Source organism: Pristiophorus japonicus, chromosome 1, assembly GCF_044704955.1.
Source record: "Pristiophorus japonicus isolate sPriJap1 chromosome 1, sPriJap1.hap1, whole genome shotgun sequence".
In the NCBI taxonomy this organism is placed as follows: domain Eukaryota; kingdom Metazoa; phylum Chordata; class Chondrichthyes; family Pristiophoridae; genus Pristiophorus; species Pristiophorus japonicus.
In genome coordinates, this window is record NC_091977.1 from 396,207,502 (window position 1) to 396,234,691 (window position 27,190).

At 46.8% G+C, this 27,190-nt stretch overlaps 1 protein-coding gene across 1 annotated transcript in view; it reads right to left on the bottom strand.

Annotated features, from left to right (window-relative positions):
* prex2 (phosphatidylinositol-3,4,5-trisphosphate-dependent Rac exchange factor 2) overlaps positions 1 to 27,190 on the bottom strand; it is a 910,511-nt gene that overhangs the window by 745,593 nt on the left and 137,728 nt on the right. The window contains exons 5-6 of the mRNA XM_070891336.1: positions 10,127 to 10,228; positions 8,989 to 9,150 (exon numbers count right to left, since the gene is read on the bottom strand). Of these exons, the coding sequence (XP_070747437.1) occupies positions 8,989 to 9,150; positions 10,127 to 10,228 (264 nt within the window). The remainder of the gene's footprint in view (positions 1 to 8,988; positions 9,151 to 10,126; positions 10,229 to 27,190) is intronic.

Below are 27,190 nucleotides of genomic sequence, written 5' to 3' on the forward strand. Positions count from 1 at the left end.
GAGAGAAAACTGAAAACTCACTCCGGGGGCTCAGACTGGAAACATCGCCCCAGCTCAGCATTCCAAGCGTTAACAAATGGGAATCTCTTCCATCTCCACCGTCCCCAGGCTAGATCCAAGGTCATCCCATCCTCGGTCATCAAACTACAGTACACAGACTACACTTGCGCACAACCGGAGGCCAAAACTCCAAGCCATCATCAACACCTTCACCGAGGTGTGCGAAAGCATGGGCCTTACACTAAACATCCATAAGACAAAGATCCTCCACCAACCTGACCCCGATGTATAGCACTGCCCCATCCCCCGGTTATCAAAATCCACAGTGAGGCCTTGGACAACGTGGACCATTTTCCATACCATGACAGCCTACTGTCAGCAAAGACAGACATCGATGACGATGTCCAACACCGCCTTCAGTGTGCCAGCGCAGCCGTCGGTCGCCTGAGGAAGAGAGTTTTTGAAGACCAGGACCTCGAATCTGGCACCAAGCTTATGGTCTACAGGGCAGTAGTGATACCCGCCCTCCTATATGGCTCAGAGACGTGGACTATATACAGCAGACACCTCAAAGCACTGGAGAAGTACCAGCAATGCTGCCTCCACAAGATCCTGCAAATCTATTGGCAGGATAGGCGCACCAACATTAATGTTCTTTCAGGCCGACATCCCCAGCATCAAGACACTGACCATGCTCGATCAGCTTCGCTGGGCGGGTCACATCGTCTGCATGCCTGACACGAGACTCCCAAAAGCAAGCGCTCTTCTCGGAGCCTCGACATGGCAAGCAGGCCCCAGGTGGGCAGAGGAAACGCTTCAAGGACACGCTTAAAGCCTCCTTGATAAAGTGCAACATCCCCACCAGCACCTGGGAATCCTTGGCCCAAGACCACCCAAAGTGGTGGAAGAGTATCCGGGAGGGTGCCGAGCACCTAAAGTCTCATCGCCGAGAGCATGCAGAAAACAAGCACAGACAACGGAAGGAGCGTGCAGCAAACCAGACTCCCCACCCATCCTTTCCTTCAACCACTGTCTGCCCCACCTGTGACAGAGACTATAGATCCCAAATTGGACTGTTCAGCCACCTGAGAACTCACTTTTAGAGTGGAAGCAAGTCATCCTCGACTTCGAGGGACTGCCTATGATGAGCTTACACGTGCCTAACCTACAATTTTGCCTCAGTGTCTCCCCTATGGCTGCCTCATGGGTCTGGGAAGGCTGCTGTGTTCCCTGTGTGAAAGCTGCAGATGTCCTTCTATGACACCCTCGAGCAGCTTTGGGCCTGGAAGGCTCCGCCGAAGACTGGTCAACACCCTCCTGGGAGGGTTCAGTCTGACTTGGCTTGGGCGAGGTCATGCGTGGAGGCACTGGGGGAGTAACAAGTCTGGGGCCAGGAATGCTGCGAGCCAGAGGGAGGGTGTCATAAGAACATAAGAAATAGGAACAGGAGTAGGCCAAACGGCCCCTCTAGCCTGCTCCACCATTCAATAAGATCATGGCTGATCCGATCATAGACTCAGCTCCACTTCCCCGCCCGCTCCCCATAACCCCTTATTCCCTTATCGTTTAAGAAACTGTCAATTTCTGTCTTAAATGTATTCAATGTCCCAGCTTCCACAGCTCCCCAAGGCAGCAAATTCCACAGATTTACAACCCTCTGAGAGAAGAAATTCCTCCTCATCTCAGTTTTAAATGGGCGGCCCCTTATTCTGAGATCATGCCCTCTAGTTCTAGTCTCCACCATCAGTGGAAACATCCTCTCTGCATCCACCTTGTCAAGCCCCCTCATAATCTTATACATTTCGATAAGATCACCTCTCATTCTTCTGAATTCCAATGAGTAGAGGCCCAACCTACTCAACCTTTTCTCATAAGTCAACCACCTCATCTCCGGAATCAACCTAATGAACCTTCTCTGAACTGCCTCTAAAGCAAGTATATCCTTTCGGAAATATGGAAACCAAAACTGCACGCAGTATTCCAGGTGTGGCCTCACCAATACCTTGTCTAGCTTTTATACTCCATCCCCTTTGCAATAAAGGCCAAGATACCATTGGCCTTCCTGATCACTTGCTGCACCTGCATACTAACATTTTGTATTTCATGCATGAGTACGCCCAGGTCCCGGCACTTTGCAATCTTTCTCCATTTAAATAATAACTTGCTCTTTGATTTTTTTCTGCCAAAGTGCATGACCTCACACCTTCCAACATTATACTCCATCTGCCCAATTTTTGCCCACTCACTTAGCCTGTCTATGTCCTTTTGCAGAGTTTTTGTGTCCTTCTCACATATTGCTTTTCCTCCCATATTTGTATCGTCAGCAAACTTGGCTACATTACACTCGGTCCCTTCTTCCAAGTCGTTAATATCTGTATCCTGGCCCGAGGAGCCTGAATAACTCATCACGGGCGGCACAGTACCACCATCACCAATCTGAGGGAGCTGCGGCCCCACATCGGAAGGTCCCCCGTGGCCTGTGGTGGACCCAGCCGCAAAAGCAACACTGAGGTCTCGGGAGGCATCCAGCTGAGACTGCATGCGAGCAGCCACAGTCTGAAAGCCACCAGATATGACAGCACTTAGACGCTCCATCAACTCTTGCAGAGCCGCGCCCATCCTATCCAAAGCATCACCGATACACTCGTTCCCTCGCGCATGTGCTGCAATGGCAGCTGCCACATCATCCGAAGGGTGAATTTCCCGTGGGAATAACGCCTCAATTAAGACTGCAAACTTTCAGGTTTGAAGGGCTAATAAGACGGGAACACTTTTTTGTGTTCAAAAAGCTGAATTTGGATCCAATGGCTGCCACAAAATTCACGGCGCTAATCGGGGAAAAAAGGCCTGAACACCACCAGCTTTCTGGCTACACTGAATTTCGGCCCTCATTTCTTTTGTCAAAATACTATTCAACTCTTTACTACAGTTTCTGCCACTAACTGCCTGCACCAGCTCCCTGAGCAGCCTATCCCACACCTTCACTATCTCCTAAGTGAAGCAGTTAAATCCATCTTCTAAGCTTCTGTGTATCCCCAATTGATTAAATGTGTGTTTATCTGTGCCCCTTAGAATCTTGAAAGCTTTGATAAGATCTCCCCTGAACCTTCACTTCTCCGGTATAAACACATCCAGTTTCTTTAATATCTTGTAGCAGCTCAAATGTCATTTGCCAAATCACCAACATTCATTGGTTACCCATCTCTAGCTTCCCCAAAGCCAAGATGTCCTTAGCATAGTACAGTCACCAGAACCTGCAACATCCTGGCTGTAATGCTGATTACTTGTGCTCCAGCACTAGCCACGCCTCTCACCAAGCTGTTCCAGTCCAGCTACAACAACAGCATCGAAGCAACAATGTGGACAATTGCCCAGGTATGTTCTATCCATAAAAAGCAGGAAAAATCCAGCCCTTCCAATTACCGCCGTTTCAGCCGACTCTCAATTATTAGCAAAGTGAAGGAAGGAGTTATCAACAGTGTTAATTGATGAGCAATAACCTACTCACCAATGCTCATTTTGGGTTCCATCAGAACTATTCACCTTCAGACCTCATTATAGCTGTGGTCCAAATAATAGTATTGTCATCGCCAAATCCCCCACCATCAACATACTGGTAGTCACCAGTAACCAGAAACTCAACAGGACCAGCCAAATAAATGCCATGACTAGGTATTCTGTGGCGATTAGCTCACCTCCCGACTCCGCAAAGCCTCTCCACACCTACAACACCCTCAACAACTTGTATTTATAAAGCATCTTTAACGTATTAATACATCTCACAGAGCTTCACAGGAGCATTATCAGATTAAATCTGACATCGAGACTGTTATGGTACAAGGAGCGATAATATGATCATGAGCTGACCAACTAAGAAAACAGTAGTGCTGAAATTCAACTTGGGTGAGGGTACAAAACAAGCAGTAGAAGATCGGCCATCCATTGTACAATGTCAATGGAAAGGAAAATCGAGCGAGGTGTAAAACGGGCAGCCAATCCGGAACGGTCTGTTTTGCATCTTAGCCAAAGTTGAATTTCACCCCCTTGTATTAGCAAATCATCAAGCAACAATAATCTATATTATTTAACGATAATACACGTTACATTATTTTCGCGGGAACCAGGAATGATTAATGGTCATAATATCAACTGAAATCTATAGGCCTAACAAAAGGCCAGATAGAGTTGGCAAAGATTTGAATGTAAAGTAGATAACTTGCAACCCACAAAAGGCCATAATGCACATAAAATTAATACGCACAAGCCGTATAAGCTGTGGGTGATGACTGTCTTTATCGCAGAATCATAGAAATTTACAGTACGGAAGCAGGCCATTTCAGCCCATTGTGTCGACACTGGTCAACCAAGAGCTATCCAGCCTAATCGCACTTTCCAGCTCTTGGTCCGTAGCCCTGTAGGTTGCGGCACTTTAAATGCACATCCAAGTATTTTTTTAAATGTGGTGAGGCTTTCTGCCTCTATCACCCTTTCAGGCAGCGAGTTCCAGATCCCCACCACCCTCTGGGTAAAGACATTTCCCCTCATATCTCCTCTATTCCTCCAGCCCCCCCCCCCCCCACAATTACTTTAAATCTATGCCCCCTGGTTGTTGACCCCTCTGCCAAGGGAAACAGGTCCTTCGCATCCACTCTATCCAGGCCCCTCATAATTTTACACACCTCAATCAGGACTGCCCTCAGCCTCCTCTGTTCCAAAGAAAACAGGCCCAGCATCTCCAATCTTTCCTCATAACCAAAATTCTCCAGTCCAGGCAACATTCTTGTAAATCTCCTCTGCACCCTTTCCAGTGCAATCACATATTTCCTGTAATATGGTGCCCAGAACTGCACGCAGTACTCCAGCTGCGGCCTAACCAGTGTTTTATACAGTTCAAGCATAACCTCTTTGTTCTTGTATTCCATGCCTCGACTAATAAAGGCAAGTATTCCATATGCCTTCTTCACAGGAACGTCATCAAACAAAATTTGACACCGACCCACAAAATGACCAGGCAAATGACCAAAAGCTTGGTCAAAGAGGTAGGTTTTAAGGAGCATCTTAAATGAGGAGGGGTAGAGAGGTTTAGGGACGGAATTCCAGAGCTTAGGCACGGCTGCCAATGGTGGAGCGATTAAAATAGGGGATGCTCAAGAGGCCAGAATAGGAGGAGTGCAGAGATCTCGGAAGGTTGTAGGCTGATGGTGATTGCAGAGATAGGGAGGGGCGAGACCATGGAGGGACTTTAAAACAAGGATGAGGATTTTAAATTAAATATACAATCATCAAAGGGGGTAATTTTTGTTTTTCTCCTCTAATGAAGCTTAACAGTAATTTGCCAAACAAAAGGGATCTGGTCCAGGTGGAATGGAATCAAAGATTGGCAGGTAAAACAGTAAATGGGCAATGCAAGGCCATTGAAAAGGAAATAGATCGGGTTCAGACTGGACACATTCCCTCGAGGTTTAAAAGCACATCAAAATTAGAGCACCCTGGATGGCAAAAGATACAGAGATAAAATAAAATAGAAAAAGGAGGGTTATCATAAATGGCAGCTTCATAATTCAGCAGAGAACCAAGCTGAATACAATAAGTACAAGGGGGAAGTGAAAAAGAAATAAGAAGGGCAAAGAGAGTGTATGAGAATAGATTAGTAGGTAACATAAAAGAGAACCCAAAAGTCTTTTATAAACACATAAATATAAAAGGGTTGTCAAAGGAAGGAGGGACCAAAAAAAGATATTTTTGTGGAGGTAGACGGCATGCCTGCGGTACTAAAGTTACTTTGCATCTGTCTTCACTAAAAAGGATGCTGCCAATGTCATAGTAAAGCAGGAGGTGATAGACAAATTGAATAGGATAAAAATAGATAAAGAGGAGCTATTGAAAAGGTTGGCAGTGCTCATAGTCGAAAAGTCACCTGATTCAAATGGGATGCATCCTAGGTTGTTAGGGAAATTGTGGAGGCTGTCACCACAATCCTCCAATCCTCCTTAGATATGGGAGTGGTGCCAGAGGATTGGAGGATTGCAAATGTTACACCCCTCTTCAAAAAAGGGAGGATCAACCCAGCAACTACAGGCCAGTGAGCCTAATGTTGGTGGTGGGGAAAGTTTTAAAGACAATAATCTAGGACAAAATTAATTGGCACTTAGAAAAAAATATGGCTCAATAAATTAAATCCAGCACAGATTTTTTAAAGGGAAATCATGTTTAACTAACTTGATTCAATTCTTTGATGATGGCAGCACAGTTGATATTGTGTATAATGACCTTCAAAAGGCATTTGACAAAGTACCACATAATAGATTAGTTTGCAAAATTGAAGGGACAGTGACTGCGTGGATACAAAATTGGTGTTGGGGCCACTGCGCTATTTGATATATATTAATGACCTGGACTTGGGTATAAAGGGCATACATTCAAAGTTTGCAGATGACACGAAATTCAGAAATGTGGTAAACTGTGAAGAGGATACTAAGAGACTTCAGGAGGACATAGACAGACTGGTGAAACTGGCACACACATAGCAGATGAAATTGAAGGCAGAGTAATTCATTTTGATAGGAAGAATGAGGAGAGACAATATAAACCAAAGGGTATAATTTTGAAGGAGGTGCGGGAACAGAGAGACCTGGGGGTGTACATACACAAGTCTTTGAAGGTGGCAGGACAAGTTGAGAAGTCTGTTGAGAAGGCATACGGGATCCTTGGTTTTATAAACAGAGGCATGGAGTACAAAAGCAAAGCAGTCATGCTAAACCTAGTTAGGCCCCAGCTGGAGTATTGTGGCCAATTCTGGGCACCACACTTTAGAAAGGCAGCCAAGACCTTAGAGAGGACACAGAAGAAATTCACTAGCATGATACCAGCAATGACAGACTTCAGTTACATGGAGAAACGAGAGAAACTGGGATTGTTCTCTTTAGAGCAGAGAAGGCTAAAGAGAGATTTGATAGAGATGTTCAAAATCATGAAGGGTTTTAATAGAATAAATAAGGAGAAACTGGGGTGAAAGTCGGGTACTTTGCACCTCCCGTTAGCGCCCGCGGGAGGCATTAACGGGTCGTAAATGGGTTTTCACTTGGGCGCGCCAAAAATAGCCCCTCCCGCAAAATTGGCCTGAGGTTTTGCAGAGGCGCTAAGAGGCAGCGCTCCACTCGGCTGCGCCCCGTGATGATGATGTCATCGCCGTGCGCAGCGCCCTGTCACCGCTCTGGAAGAGAAATTCGGTGGGTGTCCTCTCATTTATCTCCCAGTACGGACGACAGCTTCAGCTGTCGAGTTTCAGTTGGGAGTCGGCTGCAGGAGCGTCATTTTTAGAAATAATTTTTGTCGACCATTACCATCTGCAGCTTACTGACACATAGGCAGACCTGCTGTTGGACAGATTTGAGCAATTTTCAGTAAAAGGAGTGTTCTGCCTCTTAACCATTCCTGTGTTTCATTGAGGGCAGATAAAGTCTACTGGTTTAACGGGGAAATGGAATGAGAAAAAGGAGGAGATATAAAAACACCGTTGTTACCCCCAGGGGGTTGACGTCTCTGCCGGCCACGGCGCCCACTAACTGCAGGCCAATGAGCTGCAGCACTCACTCCTCCAAGTCACTAAGCTCCTGCAGTTGAGGATCACCCCCTCCAGTCCGCTGCTGCTCCCTCCTATTATGTGCCTACAGAAGAAAGGAAATTGTGTGAGTAAGAGTCCAGCTATGTATGTGGCAGATATGCCTGCCATGGTTGAATAGCTGTGAGGCAAGGTGTGAGCTGAGGATATGAGTTTGAGTAGCTGCGCACATTTGATGGTTGAGTGATGGGGGCGTGGTGGTTTGTGCTGTGTGCACAGACAGAGGTTCAGAGGCTGATATGTAGGAGGTGTGGAAGCATGTAAACTCAACTTGATCACTCAACTGAGGTCATTGAACTTCTTGAGGCACTGTGTCAAGGTTCTGTCCACAACAGTGCTGGTCGACACCTCCTTGGCGACTTCTCACTACATCACCCTGAACACTTGTGGCGATGGCCTCCTTCCAGATGCAGCGAACAGCGATTCCCTCCTTTTCTCCACTGCCCTCACCAATGTCTTCAATGCCACATTGTTGAACCACGTGGCCTTCTCCCTTGTACCACGATTTGAACCAGCCATCCCCCAACGTTCTATCAGTTGCTCAAAGCTGTGACTCAAGTGCAGCAATGCTGAAAATGAACAGCTGAAGCTGGATATCACCTCCCCTTTAAGAGCTGGAATAAACCAGTGTGAAGGATTGAAGGATGATTGCTGAATACAACTCACCTGGAATTGGGTAGCACTTTGTAATTACCGCCCCTGCAGTGCCCCACTCAGGTCATTAGTGCCTCATTTAATGCACCCCTTCCTTCCAGACGTGCTAAAGCACAATTTAGCTCAAGTTCAGAATCATTTGCACCTGGCGCTAACTTTTCAAAGTTAAGTTAGCGCCCCAAACGGGCGCTGCCAAATTTCGCCCCCACTGTTTCTAATGGCAGAATGGTTGGTAACCAGAGGACACAGATTAAAGGAAATTGGCACGAGAACCAGACGTGATACAAGGAAAAAAAAATAATTACACACCAAGTTGTTGTGATCTGGAATGCACTGCCTGAAAGGGTGATGGAAGTAGATTCAATAGTAACTTTCAAATACTTGAAGGGGAAAAAATTGCAGGGCCGTGGGGAAAGAGCAGAGGAGTGGGACTAATTGGATAGCTCTTTCAAATAGCTGGCTCAGGCCTGAGAGGCCAAATAGCCTCCATCTGAGCTGTATCATTTCATGATTCTATGACATGTGAATTTTGCCGTGCAACAAAATACTGATCTTTAAAATGTTGGCACATTTTGTCATAAGTCAAACATCCCTAAAACTTCAAAGCTTTGGAGCAGCTAACTTTCAACCAGGAAAGTATGTTTTGGCATCTGTTCATAGCATAGCTTTAAGTTTGGAGTTGTAAAAGTTTAAACTAGGAAGAGTAGCTATACCTCCCATCCTTCTATATGTGACTGCCATTCTTCTAGAATTTCTAATTTTTCCATTTGTCTCTTGGCTTCATTGATGGTGGAGCACACGGTTTTCATGGCCTGGAGAGCCTCGAGTACTGCGGCATAGTCACTATGCCTCCTCGGTGTCCTTTTCATCAGTTCCTAAATAAATGCAAATATGCATATCTTCAAAAAACAAATTCTTAAAAATGTTAACAACTTTCAGTGACTTTCAGTAATAAAAGGAAATTAGACCTGCTGGAGTATTGTGGCCAATTCTGGGCACCATACTTTATGAAGAATTGTTTGGTAAACCTTTTTTATTTGGCAAGGTTGAGAAGCCAGCATCATTTCATTACAATTACATTAATAATAAGCAATGTTTTGACACAATTCTTCACGGTTTGTATTAGTAAGCAAATGGAACAGGTTTGCTGCACAGTTGGAAATTATTCTAACATCCCACTCTTACATAAATTCCCCCAAAATATTAATTAATTACTGTTCCAGATTACATTTTAGAAAAATATAGACTAGGGCAAGAGCGATCAGCCAGTATTCTTATGTTAAAAACTGGAAAACTAACACAATATAGTAACTTTAACATTTTCACATGTTTCAATATCAAACATAAATAGATGCTCGCCTACAAAAATACTTCATTCAACAAAAGTATACACTTGCCTAAATAATTAAAGTCTTAAGCAGTTCCAAAATCTTATTATAACAATTTGTTGTTCTTTAGAAAGACACATTGTTCCATTTATTTTTCCTTACTTCTGGAAACTTGACTTACTTAGCTGAACCACAGTCTAGACAGATGCATCCATGCTAATTTTTAACTTGCTTTTTTCAGTCGAGTTACATATGCTGCAGATTTAAGAATATCCCAGTACTCTATACAAAAGAGGCTATACTAACAATGCTGCCAAATTACAGTGAAACCGTGTTATGAAAATGACACCAAATTAAGGAATGGGTATACAAAACTACAAATATTCATTAAAAAAAAATCTAAGAACCAATCCTGGTCTGAATACTACTTCATTCTTTGGAGTTGGGAGGTGAACTAAGACATTGACCTATTCAAAATAGACAGTATATGCCATGTAACAACTTATATCATTATTTTAAGTACCTTTAGCAGAAGTGGATACTTGCATATCCTTTGTATGGGAGCCACGAGATACCCTTCAAGTGGAACGTCAGGATTCTTCCGTCCTGCTAGCAGCATGCAACCCTTGTGTTTCAAGATGCAAAATAATAAATTAGAGTATACGTATATTGATATTTGCAGAGTCTATTGTGCAGTTATGAAACAGTTCTTGCCCCGATAAATCACTAAATGCGCCAATTCAAAATGCTTCATAATTTATCATTTAATCATGTCTTTGTACATTAATTCCACGTGTCCATACGTGTGGTGCATTTTGGCTGCCGCTCCGGACACGAGTTCCATCACTTCTATCTCTCCCTTTTTCGTTTCTTCATTACCCATCGCCCCCAGCCTTCATGCCTCCTTTTCTTTCTCCGACGTCATGTACTCTACCGTCACTAACCCCTATTCTCCACTATTCATCATCCTTCCTACTCTCTTACCGCCTCCTAAATAATTCCACAGCTTCCCTCTGTGCCTATCTTGGCATCCTTCAAAAGGCCCACTGAGGCACTCGTCGTTCCCCTTCCTCCCCGTCCTAAGTACCTGCTGCAAGTTAATCTGCCCCTCTAGACTACGCCAGCAAATTAGGTATCATCACCCTCTCCACATTTCCCTTCAAATTTGTGTTCACTTGTAAATAAGGGCCTTGGCATCCATGATGTTACTGTGGACGATCAAATTGATCGGAGACATAGTTGAGGGGTGATGACATCTTTCCCTGAATGAAGCTTCCCCACCTGGTTGTACTTTCCACAATATTCCTCACCCAAACTGTCATATATGTATACTCTGTACATACTATGCTGGTACCACTAGAGAGTGCAACTGTGGGAGGCCCAGGCAGCAGCTATGTAAACGGCTGGTCACCACATTGCTGCCTCACTCTGGATTACAATAAAGAGACGAAGGTCACAGCAGTTCAAGCACAGCACTAGGCCTCATGGAGTTATTCCACAGATAAGTCGAGACTTATTAACTGGCGACAAGAACAGATCACGGACTTACACGCAGAGATGGCTGCCGTTGGTAGTTTAGAAAAGTTTACAGAGGGTGAAGCCTTTACTCAGGTTTCGCTGGCCAGGTATTGCTTCTAGACACACTGCCGCACCAAGGGCCAGGATTTAGCGGAATATGTCGGAGACCTACGAAGGCTCGCGGAACCGTGCGAATTTGGCGAACTCCTCAACAATGTGTTGTGGGACATTTCCGCGACGGGACGGGATGTGAAGTGGACCATCACCTGAAGCCAGGCGTTCACGATCTCAATATTGAGATTCTCCCAGAATCAAAACTCACTTGCAAGTACTGTGTAGAAAATAACTGTTGATCAAAGAATTAGTCCGACTCAGAGTCTATCAAGGGGTGTAAATGTGAATCGGTTAACATGCTGGCGTTGCGGGTGTTGTGTATGGAGAAAGAGTCAGACTGAACACTTTAAGCTCAAACTAAAGTGTGACCGTAGTCTTTTATTGCAGGTCTCCAGAGTGCCTCTTCAACCTGTGAAGCCTCCTTAAATTCCTGTGCTCCCAAGGGATTATGGGATCCCTTGGGACTCCAGGGGATGAGCCCTCTGGTGGCTATACAGAGTAAATACAAGTATACAAATATAACAACACTCCCCCACCCCAAAGTCAAAATGTAACTATTTACAATGTGAGTCGATCTGGGACCCTTCTTGCCCTGGTTAATCATCTTGGTGTGAAAGCTAGTGTTGATCAATCATTTGTTGGGTCCTTGCTGGGCTGCTGTGCAGCTGGCCTTGCTGGGCTGCCTGGTGTGTTGGGTCCTGCTGGGCTGCTGTGGATGATGGGTTCTGCTTCGTGGTCAACTGTGGTGCCGGTTGCCACTGGTGTATATGTTGGGGGATCAAAAACGGTAGGGTACAAGGTGGGTTGCTCAGGATAGTCCATGAATCTGAGTTTGATTTGGTCCAAGTGTTTCCGGTGAATGAGTCTATTTGAAAGTTTGACCCGAAAAACCCTGCTCCCCTCTTTGGCCACAACGGTGCCGGGAAGCCACTTGGGACCTTGTCCATAATTTTATACAAATACAGGATCATTGGTTTCAATCTCACGTGACACATTTGCGCTATCATGGTATGCACTTTGTTGAAGCCGCCTACTCGCTACCTGTTCATGTAGATCAGGGTGAACTAACGAGAGCCTTGTCTTAAGTGCTCTTTTCATGAGCAGTTCAGCAGATAGAATCCCAGTGAGTGAGTGGGGTCTCATGCAGTAGTTAAGTAGGACTCAGGATCGGCGAGTCTGCAGTGAGCCTTCAGTTACCCTCTTCAAGCCTTGCTTGATGGTTTGCCCTGCTCTCTCTGCCTGACCATTGGACGCTGGTTTAAACGGGGTAGATGTGACATGTTTGATCCTGTTACGGGTCATGAATTCTTTGAACTCAGCACTGGTAAAACATGGCCCGTTGTCGCTCGCCAGGACATCGTGTAGGCCGTGTGTGGCAAATATGGCCCGCAGGCTTTCAGTAGTGGCAGCGGACGTGCTAGCCGACATGATCTCACATTCAATCTACTTGGAGTATGCGTCTACAACCACAAGGAACATTTTACCCAAGAGCGGGCCTGCACAGTCGACATGTACCCTAGACCACGGTTTGGAGAACCAAGACCATAGACTTAGCGGCGTCTCCCTGGGTACATTGCTTAACTGCGAGCATGTATTACATCTGTGAACGCAGGACTCTAAGTCCGCATCAATACCGGGCCACCACACGTGGGATCTGGCTATCGCTTTCATCATTATGATGCCTGGGTGGGTACTGTGGAGGTCATTGATGAAGGGCTCTCTGCCCTTCTTGGGCACCACTACTCGATTGTCCCACAGAAGGCAATCTGTCTGTATAGACATTTCACCTTTGCGCCACTGGAACGGCTTTATCTCTTCCTGAATTTCCACTGGGACACTGGACCAGCTCCTGTGAAGCAAACAGCTTTTGACTGGAGATAATAAGGGGTCCTGGCTTGTCCAGGTTTTGATCTGCCGGGCAGTGACGGGTGATTGCTCACTCTCAAAAGCTTCCATAACCATGGCTAGATCTGCGGGCTGCGCAATTTCCACCCTCCGTGGTGGGCAATGGCAACCTACTGAGAGCATCGGTGCAGTTTTCTGTGCCTGGCCTGTGGCGTATGACGTAGCTGTATGCGGACAACATGAGCGCCCATCTCTGGATGCAGTCCGATGCGTTGGTATTTATCCCTTTACTCTCGGAGAACAGGGATACAAGTGGCTTATGGTCAGTTTCCAATTCAAATTTTAGCCCAAGCACGTATTGATGCATTTTCTTTACCCCGTAGACACACGCTAACGCTTCTTTCACAATCATGCTGTAGTCTCTCTCAGCCTTAGACAGACTCCTGGATGCATAAGCAACCGGTTGCAGTTTCCCGAAATCATTAGCTTATTGCAATACACACTCGACGCCATATGACGATGCATCATTTGCTAGTACCAAACGCTTACTTGGATCATACAACACAAGCAATTTGTTTGAGCATAAAAATGTTCTTGTTTTTACAAAGGCATTTTCTTGGCTTTTGCCCCAAACCCATTTGTCCCCTTTTCGTAGTAAGACATGCAGTGATTCTAACAATGTGCTGAGACCCGGTAAGAAGTTACCAAAGTAGTTCAGGAGCTCCATCACGTTCTGTGGCCTCAGTGCATTCTCGATTGCCTCCGTCTTCGCGTTGGTGGGCCTGATGTCGTCCGCCGCAATCCTCCTTCCTAGAAACTCCACTTCAGGCGCCAGGAAAACACACTTTGAGCGTTTTAACCTGAGCCCCACACGGGTGAGTCGACTAAGAACCTCCTCCAGGTTCTGCAGGTGCTCGACTGTGTTCCGACCTGTGACCAAGATGTCGTTCTGGAAGACCATGGTGTGCGGGGCCGACTTCAGTAAGCTTTCCATGTTTCTCTGGAATATCGCCACCGCCGATCGGATTACAAACAGGCATCTGTTATAAACAAAAAGACCTTTGTGTGCGTTGATGCAGGTGAGGGCCTTCAATGATTCCTCCAGTTCCTGCGTCATGTAGGCTGAAGTCAGATCCAGCTTCGTGAATGTTCTTCCTCCCGCCAGCGTTGCAAAGAGGTTGTCGGCCTTTGGTAGTGGGTATTGGTCCTGCAGGGAGAAACGATTGATAGTTACTTTGTAATCGCCACAGATACTGACGGTGCCCTCTCCCTTGAGGACTGGGATGATGGGACTGGCCCACTCGTTGAACTTGATTGGGGAAATTATGCCCTCTCTTTGCAGCTGGTCTAGCTTGATCTCTACCCTTTCTCTCATCATGTACGGTACTGCTCTCGCCTTGTGATGGATGGGTCGCACCCCCGGAATTAGGTGGATCTGCACTTTTGCTTGTTGGAATTTTCCGATGCATGGTTCGAACAGCGAAGGAAATTTGTTTAAGACCTGGGCACACGAAGTGTCATCAGCAGGCGATAGCACTCGGCGTCGTCCCAGTTCCAGCGTTTCATTCCCAGCCAGCTCCTGCCGAGCAGCGTGGGACCGTCGCCTGGTACCACCCAGAGTGGTAGCATGTGCACCGCTCCATCGTTGGAGACCTTTACAGTAGCACTGCTGATTACAGGAATCAGTTCGTTCATGTAAGTTCTTAGTTTTGTGCGAATTGGAGTTAAGACTGGCCTTGAGGCCTTGTTGCACCACAAACTTTCTAAAGTTTTTTTGCCCAGGATGGGACGGCTCGCGCCCTGTCCAGCTCCATTGACACCGGGAGTCCATTTAGTTCAACATTCAGCATTATCGGGCACAATTCGTGGTGAATGTGTGCACCCCATGTACCTTTGCCTCTTCGATCTGAGGCTCTGGTTCGCCGTGACCCTCTGTGGATCTATCCTCCTCTGCACCATGGTGGTTTGCAGGTTTAACAGGCTTTGCAGCTCTCCTGCACACTCGTTGGAGGTGTCCCATTGTTCCACAGCCCTTGCAAACGTACTCTTTGAATCGGCATGAATGGAAACGATGATCAGCCCCGCAGCGCCAACAAGGTGTTATTGGCCTTGCATTCATCACCCTTGATGGTGGACTCTGAGATATCTGCAGACGTGTAGCTGCAGATATGTGTGACCTGTCCTGTATGTTACAATTCAAAAATAGCATCACTTTGTTCACAGTACTTGTAGCAGCACTTGTGTGCTGAGAGATTTGCTTCGTATTGTCACTGGTGACAATGGCTATCGCTATGGCCTTACTCAAGGTTGGGGTCTCTACAGTCAAATGTTTGCGAAGTATGGTTTCGTGGCCAATGCCAAGTACGAAAAAGTCTCCGAGCATGTGCTCCAAATGTCCTTCAAATTCGCAATGTCCTGCAAGGCGTCTTAGCTCGGCGACATAACTCGCCACTTCCTGGCCTTCAGACCTTTTGTAGGTGTAGAACCGGTACCTCGCCATCAGAACACTTTCCTTTGGGTTCAGATGCTCTCGGACCAGTGTGCACAAATCGTCGTACGATTTCTCCGTGGGTTTTGCTGGAGTGAGCAGATTCTTCATGAGGCCATACGTTGGTGCCCCACAGACGGTGAGGAGGATCGTCCTTCATTTGGCAGCACACTCTTCCCTATCTAGCTCATTGGTCACAAAGTATTGGTCGAGTCGCTCCACGAAAGTTTCCCAATCATCTCCCTCCGAGAATTTCTCCAGGATGCGCACTGTTCTCTGCATCTTTGGGTTCGCTATCTGTATCTCGTCGCCAGTTGTTGTGTATGGAGAAAGAGTCAGACTGAACACTGTGAGCTGAAAGTAAAGTGTGACCGTAGTCTTTTATTGCAGGTTTCCAGAGTGCCTCTCCAACCTGTGACGTCTCCTTAAATATCTGTGTTCCCAAGGAATTATGGGATCCCTTGGGACTCCAGGGGATGAGCCCTCTGGTGGCTGTACAGAGTAAATATAAGTATACATATATGACAGCGGGGGTAACCATCGGGTCCGTCTGTGTCAATTCAGACACTATGTATGCCAAAGCTGCGGCCAAAAAGGCCACCCACAGCGAACGTGCAGAAGAACTGCGACTCAAAACGTGGCAGAGGAGTTAGAAGGAGGTTTTCGATCCTGCAAGGATCATGAAGCACAAGCTAAAGAGGCAACTCAGCCCGAGGAAGCAGTGCACGGGGTGCACACCTTCACTATCAAAAATCCCCCCATGGTGATGAAAGTCAAGATAAATGGCATTCCTGTTTCCATGGAGTTGGACACGGGGGCGAGTCAGTCACTTATGAGCCAGAAGACCCAAGCTGAGCCCGATTCAGACAAAGCTGCGCAGACACCAAGGAACTGATCCCAGTTATCAGCAGTGCGAACGTAAAAGTATCCTATGATGGAGAAATACACAAATTGCCACCGTGGGTTGTACCAGGCGATAGACAAACGCTGCTTGGCAGAAGCTGGATGGGGCATGTTCGGTGGAACTGGGAAGACGTCAGAGCTATATCTTCAGTGGACGATGCTTCCTGTGCTCAAGTGCTGAGCAAGTTCCCATCGCTATTTGAACCAGGCAGCGGTAAATTCACAGGCGCCAAAGTGCAGATCCACTTGGTGCCCGAGGCACGGCCTGTTCATCACAAGGCTCGAGCGGTCCCTTACATGATGAGGGAGAAAGTGGAGATCGAATTGGACAGATTTCAATGCAAGGGAATCATATCACCAGTCAAATTCAACGAGTGGGCCAGCCCGATTGTTCCGGTACTAAAGAGCGATGGCACGGACAGAATCTGCGGCGACTACAAGGCAACGATCAATCGAGTCTCGTTACAGGACCAGTACCCACTACCGGATGACACTAAGTTGGGTGGCAGTGTGAGCTGCGAGGAGGATGCTAGGAGGCTGCAGAGCGACTTGGATAGGTTAGGTGAGTGGGCAAATGCATGGCAGATGAAGTATAATGTGGATAAATGTGAGGTTATCCACTTTGGTGGTAAAAACAGAGAATCAGGCTATTATCTGAATGGTGACAGATTAGGAAAAGGGGAGGTGCAAAGAGACCTGGGTGTCATGGTACATCAGTCATTGAAGGTTGGCATGCAGGTACAGCAGGCGGTTAAGAAAGCAAATGGCATGTTGGCCTTCATAGCGAGGGGATTTGAGTACAGGGGCAGGGAGGTGTTGCTACAGTTGTACAGGGCCTTGGTGAGGCCACACCTGGAGTATTGTGTACAGTTTTGGTCTCCTAACCTGAGGAAGGACATTCTGGCTATTGAGGGAGTGCAGCGAAGGTTCACCAGGCTGATTCCCGGGATGGCGGGACTGACCTATCAAGAAAGACTGGATCAACTGGGCTTGTATTCACTGGAGTTCAGAAGAATGAGAGGGGACCTCATAGAAACATTTAAAATTCTGATGGGGTTAGACAGGTTAGATGCAGGAAGAATGTTCCCAATGTTGGGGAAGTCCAGAACCAGGGGACACAGTCTAAGGATAAGGGGGAAGCCATTTAGGACCGAGATGAGGAGAAATTTCTTCACCCAGAGAGTGGTGAACCTGTGGAATTCTCTCCCACAGAAAGTTGTTGAGGCCAGTTCACTGAATATATTCAAAAAGGAGTTAGATGAAGTCCTTACTACTAGGGGGATCAAGGGGTATGGTGAGAAAGCAGGAATGGGGTACTGAAGTTGCATGTTCAGCCATGAACTCATTGAATGGCGGTGCAGGCTAGAAGGGCCGAATGGCCTACTCCTGCACCTATTTTCTATGTTTCTATGTTTCTATGTTTACCCAAAGCCGATGATCTCTTTGTGACATTAACAGGAGGAAAGGCATTCACCAAGTTGGATCTAACCTCTGCTCACATGACCTAGGAGCTGGCTGAGTCGTCAAAAAAATTAACGTGCATTAACACACACAAGGGACTGTTTTTGTATCAAAGGAACATGGGGAGTCTGTTGAAATCGATTCCACGCACCGTTGTATTTCAGGATGACATCCTAATTACTGGTCGCGACACCACCGAACACCTGCACAAGAGGTTTTAAGTCGACTAAACAGAGTTGGACTCCAGTTGAAACGATCCACGTGTGTCTTCCTGGCGCCACCGGTAGAATTCCTGGGGAGGAAGATTGCGGCAGACGGCATCAGGCCCACGGATTCAAAGACAGAGGCCATCAAGAATACACCCAGACCATGAAATGTAATGGAGCTGCGCTTGTTCTTGGGACTCATCAACTATTTCGGTAACTTTCTTCTAGGGTTGAGCACCTTGCTCGAACGGTTGCACAAGTTGCTACGCAAGGGAGACGACTGGGTTTGGGGTCAAAATCAAGAGGACGCCTTCAAAAAGGCCAGAAACTTGCTGTGTTCAAACAAGTTGCTTGTATTGTATGACCCAAGCAAACGTCTAGTTTTAGCATGTGATGCGTCGTCGTACGGTGTTGGGTGTGCTTTACAGCAAGCAAATGTAGCGGGCAAACTCCAACCGGTTGCATATGCATCTAGAAGTCTATCCAAGGCTGAAAGAGCCTACAGTATGGTCGAGAAGGAGGCTTTGACCTGTGTCTATGGGGTAAAAAAAATGCACCAGTATTTGTTCGGATTCAGGTTCGAGTTAGAAACCGACCACAAGCTCCTAATCTCACTGCTTTCGGAAAGCAAACGCATAAACACCAATGCTTCGTCGCGAATACAAAGACGGGCACTAACACTGTCAGCCTACGATTATACAATCCGCCACAGGCCAGGCACTGAGAACTACACCGATGCCCTCAGCCGGCTACCTTTTCCCACCTCCGGGGTGGAAATGGCGCAGCCCGCAGATCTGTGCCTGGTCATGGACGTCTTCGAAAGCGAAGGGTTATCCGTAAAGGCCCGCCAGATCAGGACCTGGACCAACCAGGACCCCGTGTTTTCACTTGTAAAAAGTTGCATCCTCAATGGGGACTGGTCAGCGGTCCCAAGAGAAATGCAAGACGAGATAAAGCCGTTTCACCGTCATAAAGACGAAATGTCCATCCAATCAGATTGCCTCTTATGGCGCAACCGTGTCGTCCTGCCAAAAATAGGCAGGCAACCTTCATATGCGACATACACAGTGCCCACCCAGGCATAGTCATGATGAAGACTATCACCAGGTCCCACGTCTGGTGGCCTGGCATTGATTCGGACTTGGAGTCGTGCATGCGCCAGTGTAACACTTGCTCACAATTGAGCAATGCCCCCAAGGAGGCTCCCCTTTCTAGGAAAAATGTGCTTCGTTGTAGTGGACGCCTACTCTAAGTGGATCGAATGTGTAATAATGGCATCCAGCACGTCCACCGCCACCATTGAAAGCCTCAGGGCCATGTTCGCCACCCATGGCTTGCCCGACATTCTGGTCGGCGGCAATGGTCCGTGTTTCACCAGCTCAGAATTCAATGAATTCATGACGCGCAATGGCATCAAGCATGTCAGGTCTGCCCCGTTCAAGCCTGCATCCAACGGCCAAGCAGAGCAGGCAGTCCAAACCATAAAGCAGAGCTTGAAACACGTCACGGAAGGCTCCTTATAAACCCGCCTATCCAGGGTGCTGATCAATTACAGGACATGACCCCACTCGCTTAACGGGGTCCCCCCTGTGGGGTTACCGATGAAACATGCACTCAAAACCAGGCTCTTTTTCATCCATCCTGACCTCAACGATCAGGTGGAAACCAGGCGTTATCGCAAAACATGTACCATGATCGCACGGCTGTATCACGCGACATCACTGTAAATGACCTGGTGTTTGTGCTGAATCATGGTCTTGGCCCCAAATGTGTCGCTGGCACTGTTTTAGCCAAGGAAGGGAATAGAGTGTTTTTTGTCAAACTGCTTAATGGACAAACGTGCAGAAAGCATTTGGACCAGACCAAATTACGATTTACAGGTAACCAGGAACTACCGGGAGAGGACCTTACCTTCAGCGATCCACCTACACTCACCCAATCAGCAACAGACCTAGCTCCTAGCTGCCAAACATGAGGATGATCCCATCATCTCCAACAGTCCAGTCAGACCAACAGCGCTACAAGACAGCAGTGATCCAACCAACTCACCCATGCCAGAAGTGACACTCAGACGATCAACCAGGGAGCGCAGAGTTCCGGATCGCCTCAACTTGTAACTAACTCGCATCACCGACTTTGTGGGGGAATGTTGTCATATATGTATACTCTGTACATACTATACTTGTACCACTAGAGGGTGCAACTGTGGGAGGCCCAGGCGGCAGCTGTATAAAACGCTGGTCACCACATTGCTGCCTCACTCTCGGTTACAATAAAGAGACTAAGGTCACAGCAGTTCAAGCACAGCACTAGGCCTTGTGGAGTTATTCTACAGATAAGTAGAGACTTATTACAGCCCTTATATCTAAATCACATCTCGGTCTGTCTCCCATCTCCTCCAGCAAATTCTCCTCCATTGAGCATCTCACTTTGTTCCACCTCTCACATCTTTCTTTTAAAATCCTTATTCTGTACCGCCCACCCAAATACCACACCAATTTTCTCAATGAGATATCTTCTCTGCTTTCCTCCCTCTGCCTCTGCACCGAACGATTTCTCTCCCTCAGTGATTTTAACCTCCATCTCAACTCATTTTGCTCCCTCTCCTCTGAGTTCACTGTTATCCTCCCTTAATCACTCTTCATGCCAACTCCCCCACCCATATGCACGGCCACCCCATCAATCTTATCATCTCACGTGGCCTCGCTACCATCAGGCAATCTCCAATCATTTCCTGATATCACTCTCGACCCATATTCCCCTCCCCCCTCCTAAACCCATTTCTTTTTGTATCCACCCCTGGAATAAACTCTCCCTCAAGTCCTTTACCACTGCACTTTCTAATTCAAAGCTACCCAGCCTTAGGCCCACTATTCTCCATGACATCTCTGCTGCTACTGACTTACTAAATCACACCCTCTCCACCATCTTTGATGGCCTTGTCCCTACTTAAATCATTGCATTCTCTCACACTAGTCGTTCCCCTGATGTACCCCTCATCTCCACTCCCTTATGTCCAAGGGACGCAGTCTTGAACGTCTCTGGCAGACAACCGGCCTAATCATTCATCACCAGATTTGGCTAGATCATATAAAGCACTGCCAGGTCCTGCTCTCCACCACTTAAACTGCTGACTATTTTAAGGTCATATAGGATAGCAAAAATAATACCAGGCTTCTCTTCCCCACTACTAACCATGTTCTCAAACCACCCTGCCCTGCCTCCTTCTCCCTCACGTTCAACAATAAATTTGGGAGCTCATGGACTTCTTTATTAAAAAAATCGACAACATCCGTTCAACTGCTTCTGCTTTCAATTCCCTCCCTCGTCCTAGCCCACCGGACATTACTTCCTCTCCATTTTCCCTGCCCTACCACAAATTTGCATATTTCCCTAGTTTCTCTTCTATTTCCCCCTTTCAACTTTCAAAGCTCATCTTGTCAATGAGACCGACCTCCCGCTCTCTTGATCCTATTCCTACCAAATTGCTGACAACTCAACTTTCCTTGCTGGCCCCCATGTTAGCGAATATTGTTAACAGTTCCTTCCTCTGGTATTGTTCCCCTTTCCCTCAAATCATCGTCCGTCATCATCCCTCTCCTTAAAAAAAACCCTTGACTCCTCCGTCCTTGCAAACTCTCACCCCATCTCAAACCTCCCTTCCCTCTTCAAAGTTCCTGAATGTGTTATCGCCTCCTAAATCTGTGTCCAGCTTTCCTAGAACTCCTTGCTTGAATCCCTCCAATCAGGCTTCTGCCCCTGCCACAGTACTGAAACTGCTTTTACCAAGGTCATAAATTACATCCTAATTAAATGCAACAAAGGTAATCTGTCCTTTCTCGTCCTTCTGGACCTGTCTGCAACCTTTGACATGGTTGACCACAAAATTCTGCTCCAATGCCTCTCCACTGTCGTCCAGCTGCATGGGACTGCACTCTCCTGGTTTAATTCCTATCTTTCTAAATGTAATCAGAGAATCACCTGCAATGGCTTCTCTTCCCAATCCCACATTGTCACCTCTGGTGTTCCCCAAGGATCTATCCTTGGCCCCTTCCTATTTCTCATCGACATGCTGCCCCTCGTTGATATCATCCGGCAACACAACGTGAGTTTTCACATGAACGCTGATGATACCCAGCTCTACCACTCCTCCACCTCTCTTGAACCCTCCACAATCTTTATACTATCAGACAGCTTGTCCAACATCCAGCACTGGATGACTAGCAATTCCCTCCAATTAAATATCAGGAAGACTGAAGCCATTGTCGTCACTTCACGCCACAAACTCCATTCCCTTTCTACTGATTTGATCTCTCTCCCCCGCAACTCACTAAGGCAAACCAAGTCTGTTCGCAACCTTGGTGTCATATTTGATTATGAATTGAGCTTCCTACCTCATATCTATTCTATCACTAAGACTGCCCATTTCCACCTTCGTAATATCGCCTGTCTCCGCCCTTACCTCAATTTATCTGCTGCTGAAACCCTCATCCATGCCTTTATCACCTCTAGACTTGACGATTCCAATGCACTCCTGGCCGGCCTCCTAATTCTACCCTCCATAAATTTGAGGTCATCCAAAACTCTGTTGCCTGTGTATGAACTCGCACAAAGTGTCGTTCACCCAGCTCCCCTGTGCTTGCTGACCTACAATGGCATCTCAATTTTAAAATTCTCATCCTGGTTTTCAAATCGTGCCATAACCTCACCCCTTCTTATCTCTGTAATTTCCTCCAGCCCTATAAGCCCCCTTGACCTCTATGACCACCTATTCTGAACCTTTGAAATCCCCTATTTTAAATGCTCCACAATTGGTGGCTGTGCCTTCAGCTGCCTAGGTCCTAAGCTCTTGAATTCCCTCCCTAAACCTCTCTGCCTCTGTTTCTCTTTCCTCCTTTAGACTCTCCTTAAAACCTACCTCTTTGACCAAGCTTTTGGTCATCTGCCGTAATGCTCCTTTTTTGTTTGGTGTCACATTTTGGTTCTTTTTTTAACACTTCTCTGAGGCGCCTTGTGATGTGTTGTTACGTTAAAGGCACTAGATTTGTTAAGGGAAGATCGCGTTTGACTAACCTGATTGAATTTTTTGAGGATGTAACTAAGAGGGTCGATGAGGGTAGTGCGTATGATGTAGTATTTATGGACTTTAGCAAGGCTTTTGAAAAGGTCCCACATGGTAGACTGTCATGTAGGTTAAAGCCCATATGATACTGGGCAAAGTGGCAAGTTGGATCCAAAATTGGCTTGGAGGTAGGAAACAAAGGGTAATGATTGATGGATGTTTTTGTGACTGGAAGGATGTTTCCAGTGGGATTCCGCAGGGCTAGGTACTGGTCCCTTGCTTTTTGTGGTATATATCAACGATTTAGATTTGAATATAGAGAGTATGATTAAGAAGTTTGCGACAGCATTAAAATTGGTTGTGTGGTTGATAATGAAGAGGAAAGTCATGGGCTGCAGGAGGATATCAATCTACTGGTTAGGTGGGCAGAGCAGTGGCACATGGAATTTAATTCAGAGAAATGTGAGGTGATGCACTTTAGGGTATACACATTAAGCGGTCGGCCACTTAATAGTGTAGATGAGCAAAGGGACCTTGGAGTGCTTGTCTACAGATCCCTGAAAGTAGCAGGCCAGATGGATAAGGTGGTTAAGAAGGCTCGCGGAATGCTTGCCTTTATTGGCCGAGGCATAAAATATAAAAGCAGGGAGCTTATGCTTAAATTGTATAATACTTTGGTTAGACCTCAGCTGGAGTACTGCCTGCAGTGCTGGTCGCCGTATTATAGGAAGGATGTGATTGCACTGGAAAGGGTGCAGAGGAGATTTACTAGGATGCTGCCTGGAATGGAGAATCTTAGTTATGAGGACAGATTGGATACGCTGGGTTTGTTCTCATTGGAACAGAGAAGGTTGAGAGGAGACCTCATCGAGGTGTATAAAATATTGAGGGGCCTGGACATAGTGGATAGTAAGGGTCTATTTCCATTGGTGGAGGGGTCTATTACGAGGGAACATAGTTTTAAGGTGGTTGGTGGAAGGTTTAGAGGAGATTTGAGCGGTGGGGGGGGGCTTCTTTACGCAGAGGGTTGTGGGGATCTGGAACTCGCTGCCTGGAAGAGTGGTGGATGCAGAAATCCTCACCACTTTTAAGAGATGGTTGGATGGGCACTTAAAGTGCAGTAACCTGCAGGGTTACGGACCTAGAGCTGGTAATTGTGATTAGACTGGATGACCTTGTGTTGGACGGCGCAGATATAATGGTAAGTACTGCAGGGAATAGAATATAGCCAGGGTGATCTCCTGGACCAGTTTTGATTGCCTGGATGGGTCGGAGAGGAATTTTCCCAGATTTTTTTCTCCCTAAATTGGCCTGGGTTTTTATCTGGTTTTTGCCTCTCCCAGGAGATCACGTGGCTCCGGTTGGGGTGGAGTGTAGATGCTTTCAGTGTAAGGGGTGTCGCAGTTGTGTGAGGCGGACTGGTTGGGCTGGGTGCTCTTTGCCTTTCCGTCATTGTTCATAGGTTTATATGTAACCTTTAGGGTTGCTGACCAAGGGCCATGCCGCTCTTTGTCGGCCGGCGCGGACACGATGGGCCGAAATTACCTCCTCCTGCGCAATAAATTTCTATGTTTCTATGTAGATAAATATAAGTTGTTGTTGTTTTGCAATTACTGAAACAGTGATATAGAATAATCAAAAAAGGTCCTTTCTTTCTAGTCATCCTTTTGCATTTCCATAATTCATATTTTCAGTGACACAATGTCACAACGGATTCCCAATATTCCTTTTCATATGACGGTGACATGTTCTGATAGTTTACAGTCATGCAATAAGAACTTTAAAACTGAAGCCATTTTAATCAGAGACTGAAGGACTCCAGGACAGGATTATTTTAAATTGAGAAACTTAGGCCAAGGGCCAAGGTCTAAACTGCAAGACACCTCCAAGATTGAAAAGAGTGACAGAGATGAGGTAAATCACAAAGCAGTGATTAGCTGACAGCAAGCTTGTTTTCACATGTTAGAAGATTGTAACAGGAAGGATATACAGAGGGAGGTAAGGAATTCCACAGTTTTCTGTAAAATAACTAATAAGAGTAGAAGACTGTGTGGTGAGTTTTGATTTCAACATGTCAGAATGTCATAAGGGAGAAAGATGTGTAGGATAGCATATTTTCAGTTGACAAGAACTGAGAAATAACAAGGTGAGAGGCTGAGGAGAGATGAGAGAATCTGGCTTAAACTTAGAAGCAGTTAGCAATGTGTCACTGATTACTGATCTGGATTTGGAGTGTGATTAGTGATTGTTTGGCAGATCAGGATTACAATCATATTAATCAATACATGAGAAACTGCCCCCTTCCATACTGTTGTGCGAAGGGCAGAATTACCAACACTGGTAGCTTAGCTGATGGATATTTGATGGAACAGGACTAACGATCACATCATGGTATAGATTGATTGGCTAAACCAGTGATGCATGTGTGAAAGACAAAATTATAAGAATAGGCCAGTGCTGGTTTTCAGTGTGTGAGGAACCAAAGAATCAAGATTTGCACCAAGGTTTGTGGTGCCAGCAACAAAAAAGATTGACTAAGTTATTGGCTTGCAGGTTTTGGGTCTCAATCCATCACTAGGTGTGATAGAAAAGTTCACACATTCCTGTCACCCATGGAATCAAAAGAGGCAATCTTTGGTGTACCATGTGCCACTTACACTTGAAGAAACTGAAACTCTGGCATTTCCGGCATACTCCTACTGTAGATCTAGCGGGAGTGCACCAGAGAGCCAAAAGTCAGGCCAGGACCTGGACACCCCAGGTCCTGGCCCTTTGGGAATTCCAAGGGGCCTTGTTTTGGGTGGAGTATCACATAAGGTCCAGACATATTGGGGGAAAATTTAACCCCAAAAAGGGGTATGTTGGGGTCTGGTGGGAAGTAAAAGTGTTGAAAAAAAACTGAATCCTAACCCCAACCCGTCTCCAACTTCCAGTTTTAATGGAGGCAGCATGGGGAGCAGGAATCCAACCCGCTCCCAGGTGGCAGGATGCCCATTTAAATATTATAATGAGGCAAGCACGCCTCAGATTTAAGCAGCATTTCAAATTTGGCTGGTTGGGTTTCGCAGGCCTCGGGGAACCCACCAGCTAAAGTCAGGGGAGGACTTCTGGATCCTGGAGGTAAGTGCCTTTACACATACCTCCTGGATCCATCATCCTTGTCTCATTCACAAGGCCTCCGATCACCTTCCAGAACTCCACTTCCCCCACCAATGTTCCTCAGGCCCACAGCAGGCTCCCTGCTGCCCCCACACCGATAATTCTCCCCCGCCCACCCCCGAACCTCCTCTGGTCACAATTGTGCTTCCCTCTCTCCCTCCCTCCGATGTTACGGCCCTGATCGTTGCTTCCCTCCCCCTCCCACCCCCCCCCGCCCCCCCCCCACCGCCACCCCCGCACGTCCCCTCCCCGCCACTCACAAACGTCCCGTGGCCCTGATCGTTGCTTCCCTTCCACCACCCCTGAACCTCCTCCCCGCACTGATCCTTCTCCAGCCCTGATCATTGCTTCTCTCTCATCCTTCCCTGCTCACCCCCCGAACCTCCTTCGGCCCCGATCATTGCTTCCCTCCCCCCCCCCAATCCTCCTCTGGCCACTGACCATCCCCGATCCCTCACTCCCACCTCTCTGCAGCCTAGTGTCGCAGGCCTACCTACCCACAGCCAGCCAGTACCTCCATCTGGTAGGCTGTGTGTGGGAAACATACCATTGAAATGCAAATCAGGCCCTGACATTAAATTCAGGCTCCCGGGTTTCCCGACCACTTCTTAGAGCACCCCCCCGATTAAAATTTTGGCCATCAAGTTGCCAAATGATGGATTTGGGCCCCTTCTGAGGGTCCAGACCTGGGTCATAACCTGGACCCCCAAAGATTCAAGGAAAAAAAGTTTCTATATTATCAATCCACTTACACTGATGTGCAGTGATGTGTTTCCTACAGGTTTATATCCCCAAACTATCTAAGGGTTCTGCATCTCTGAAAAAAATCCC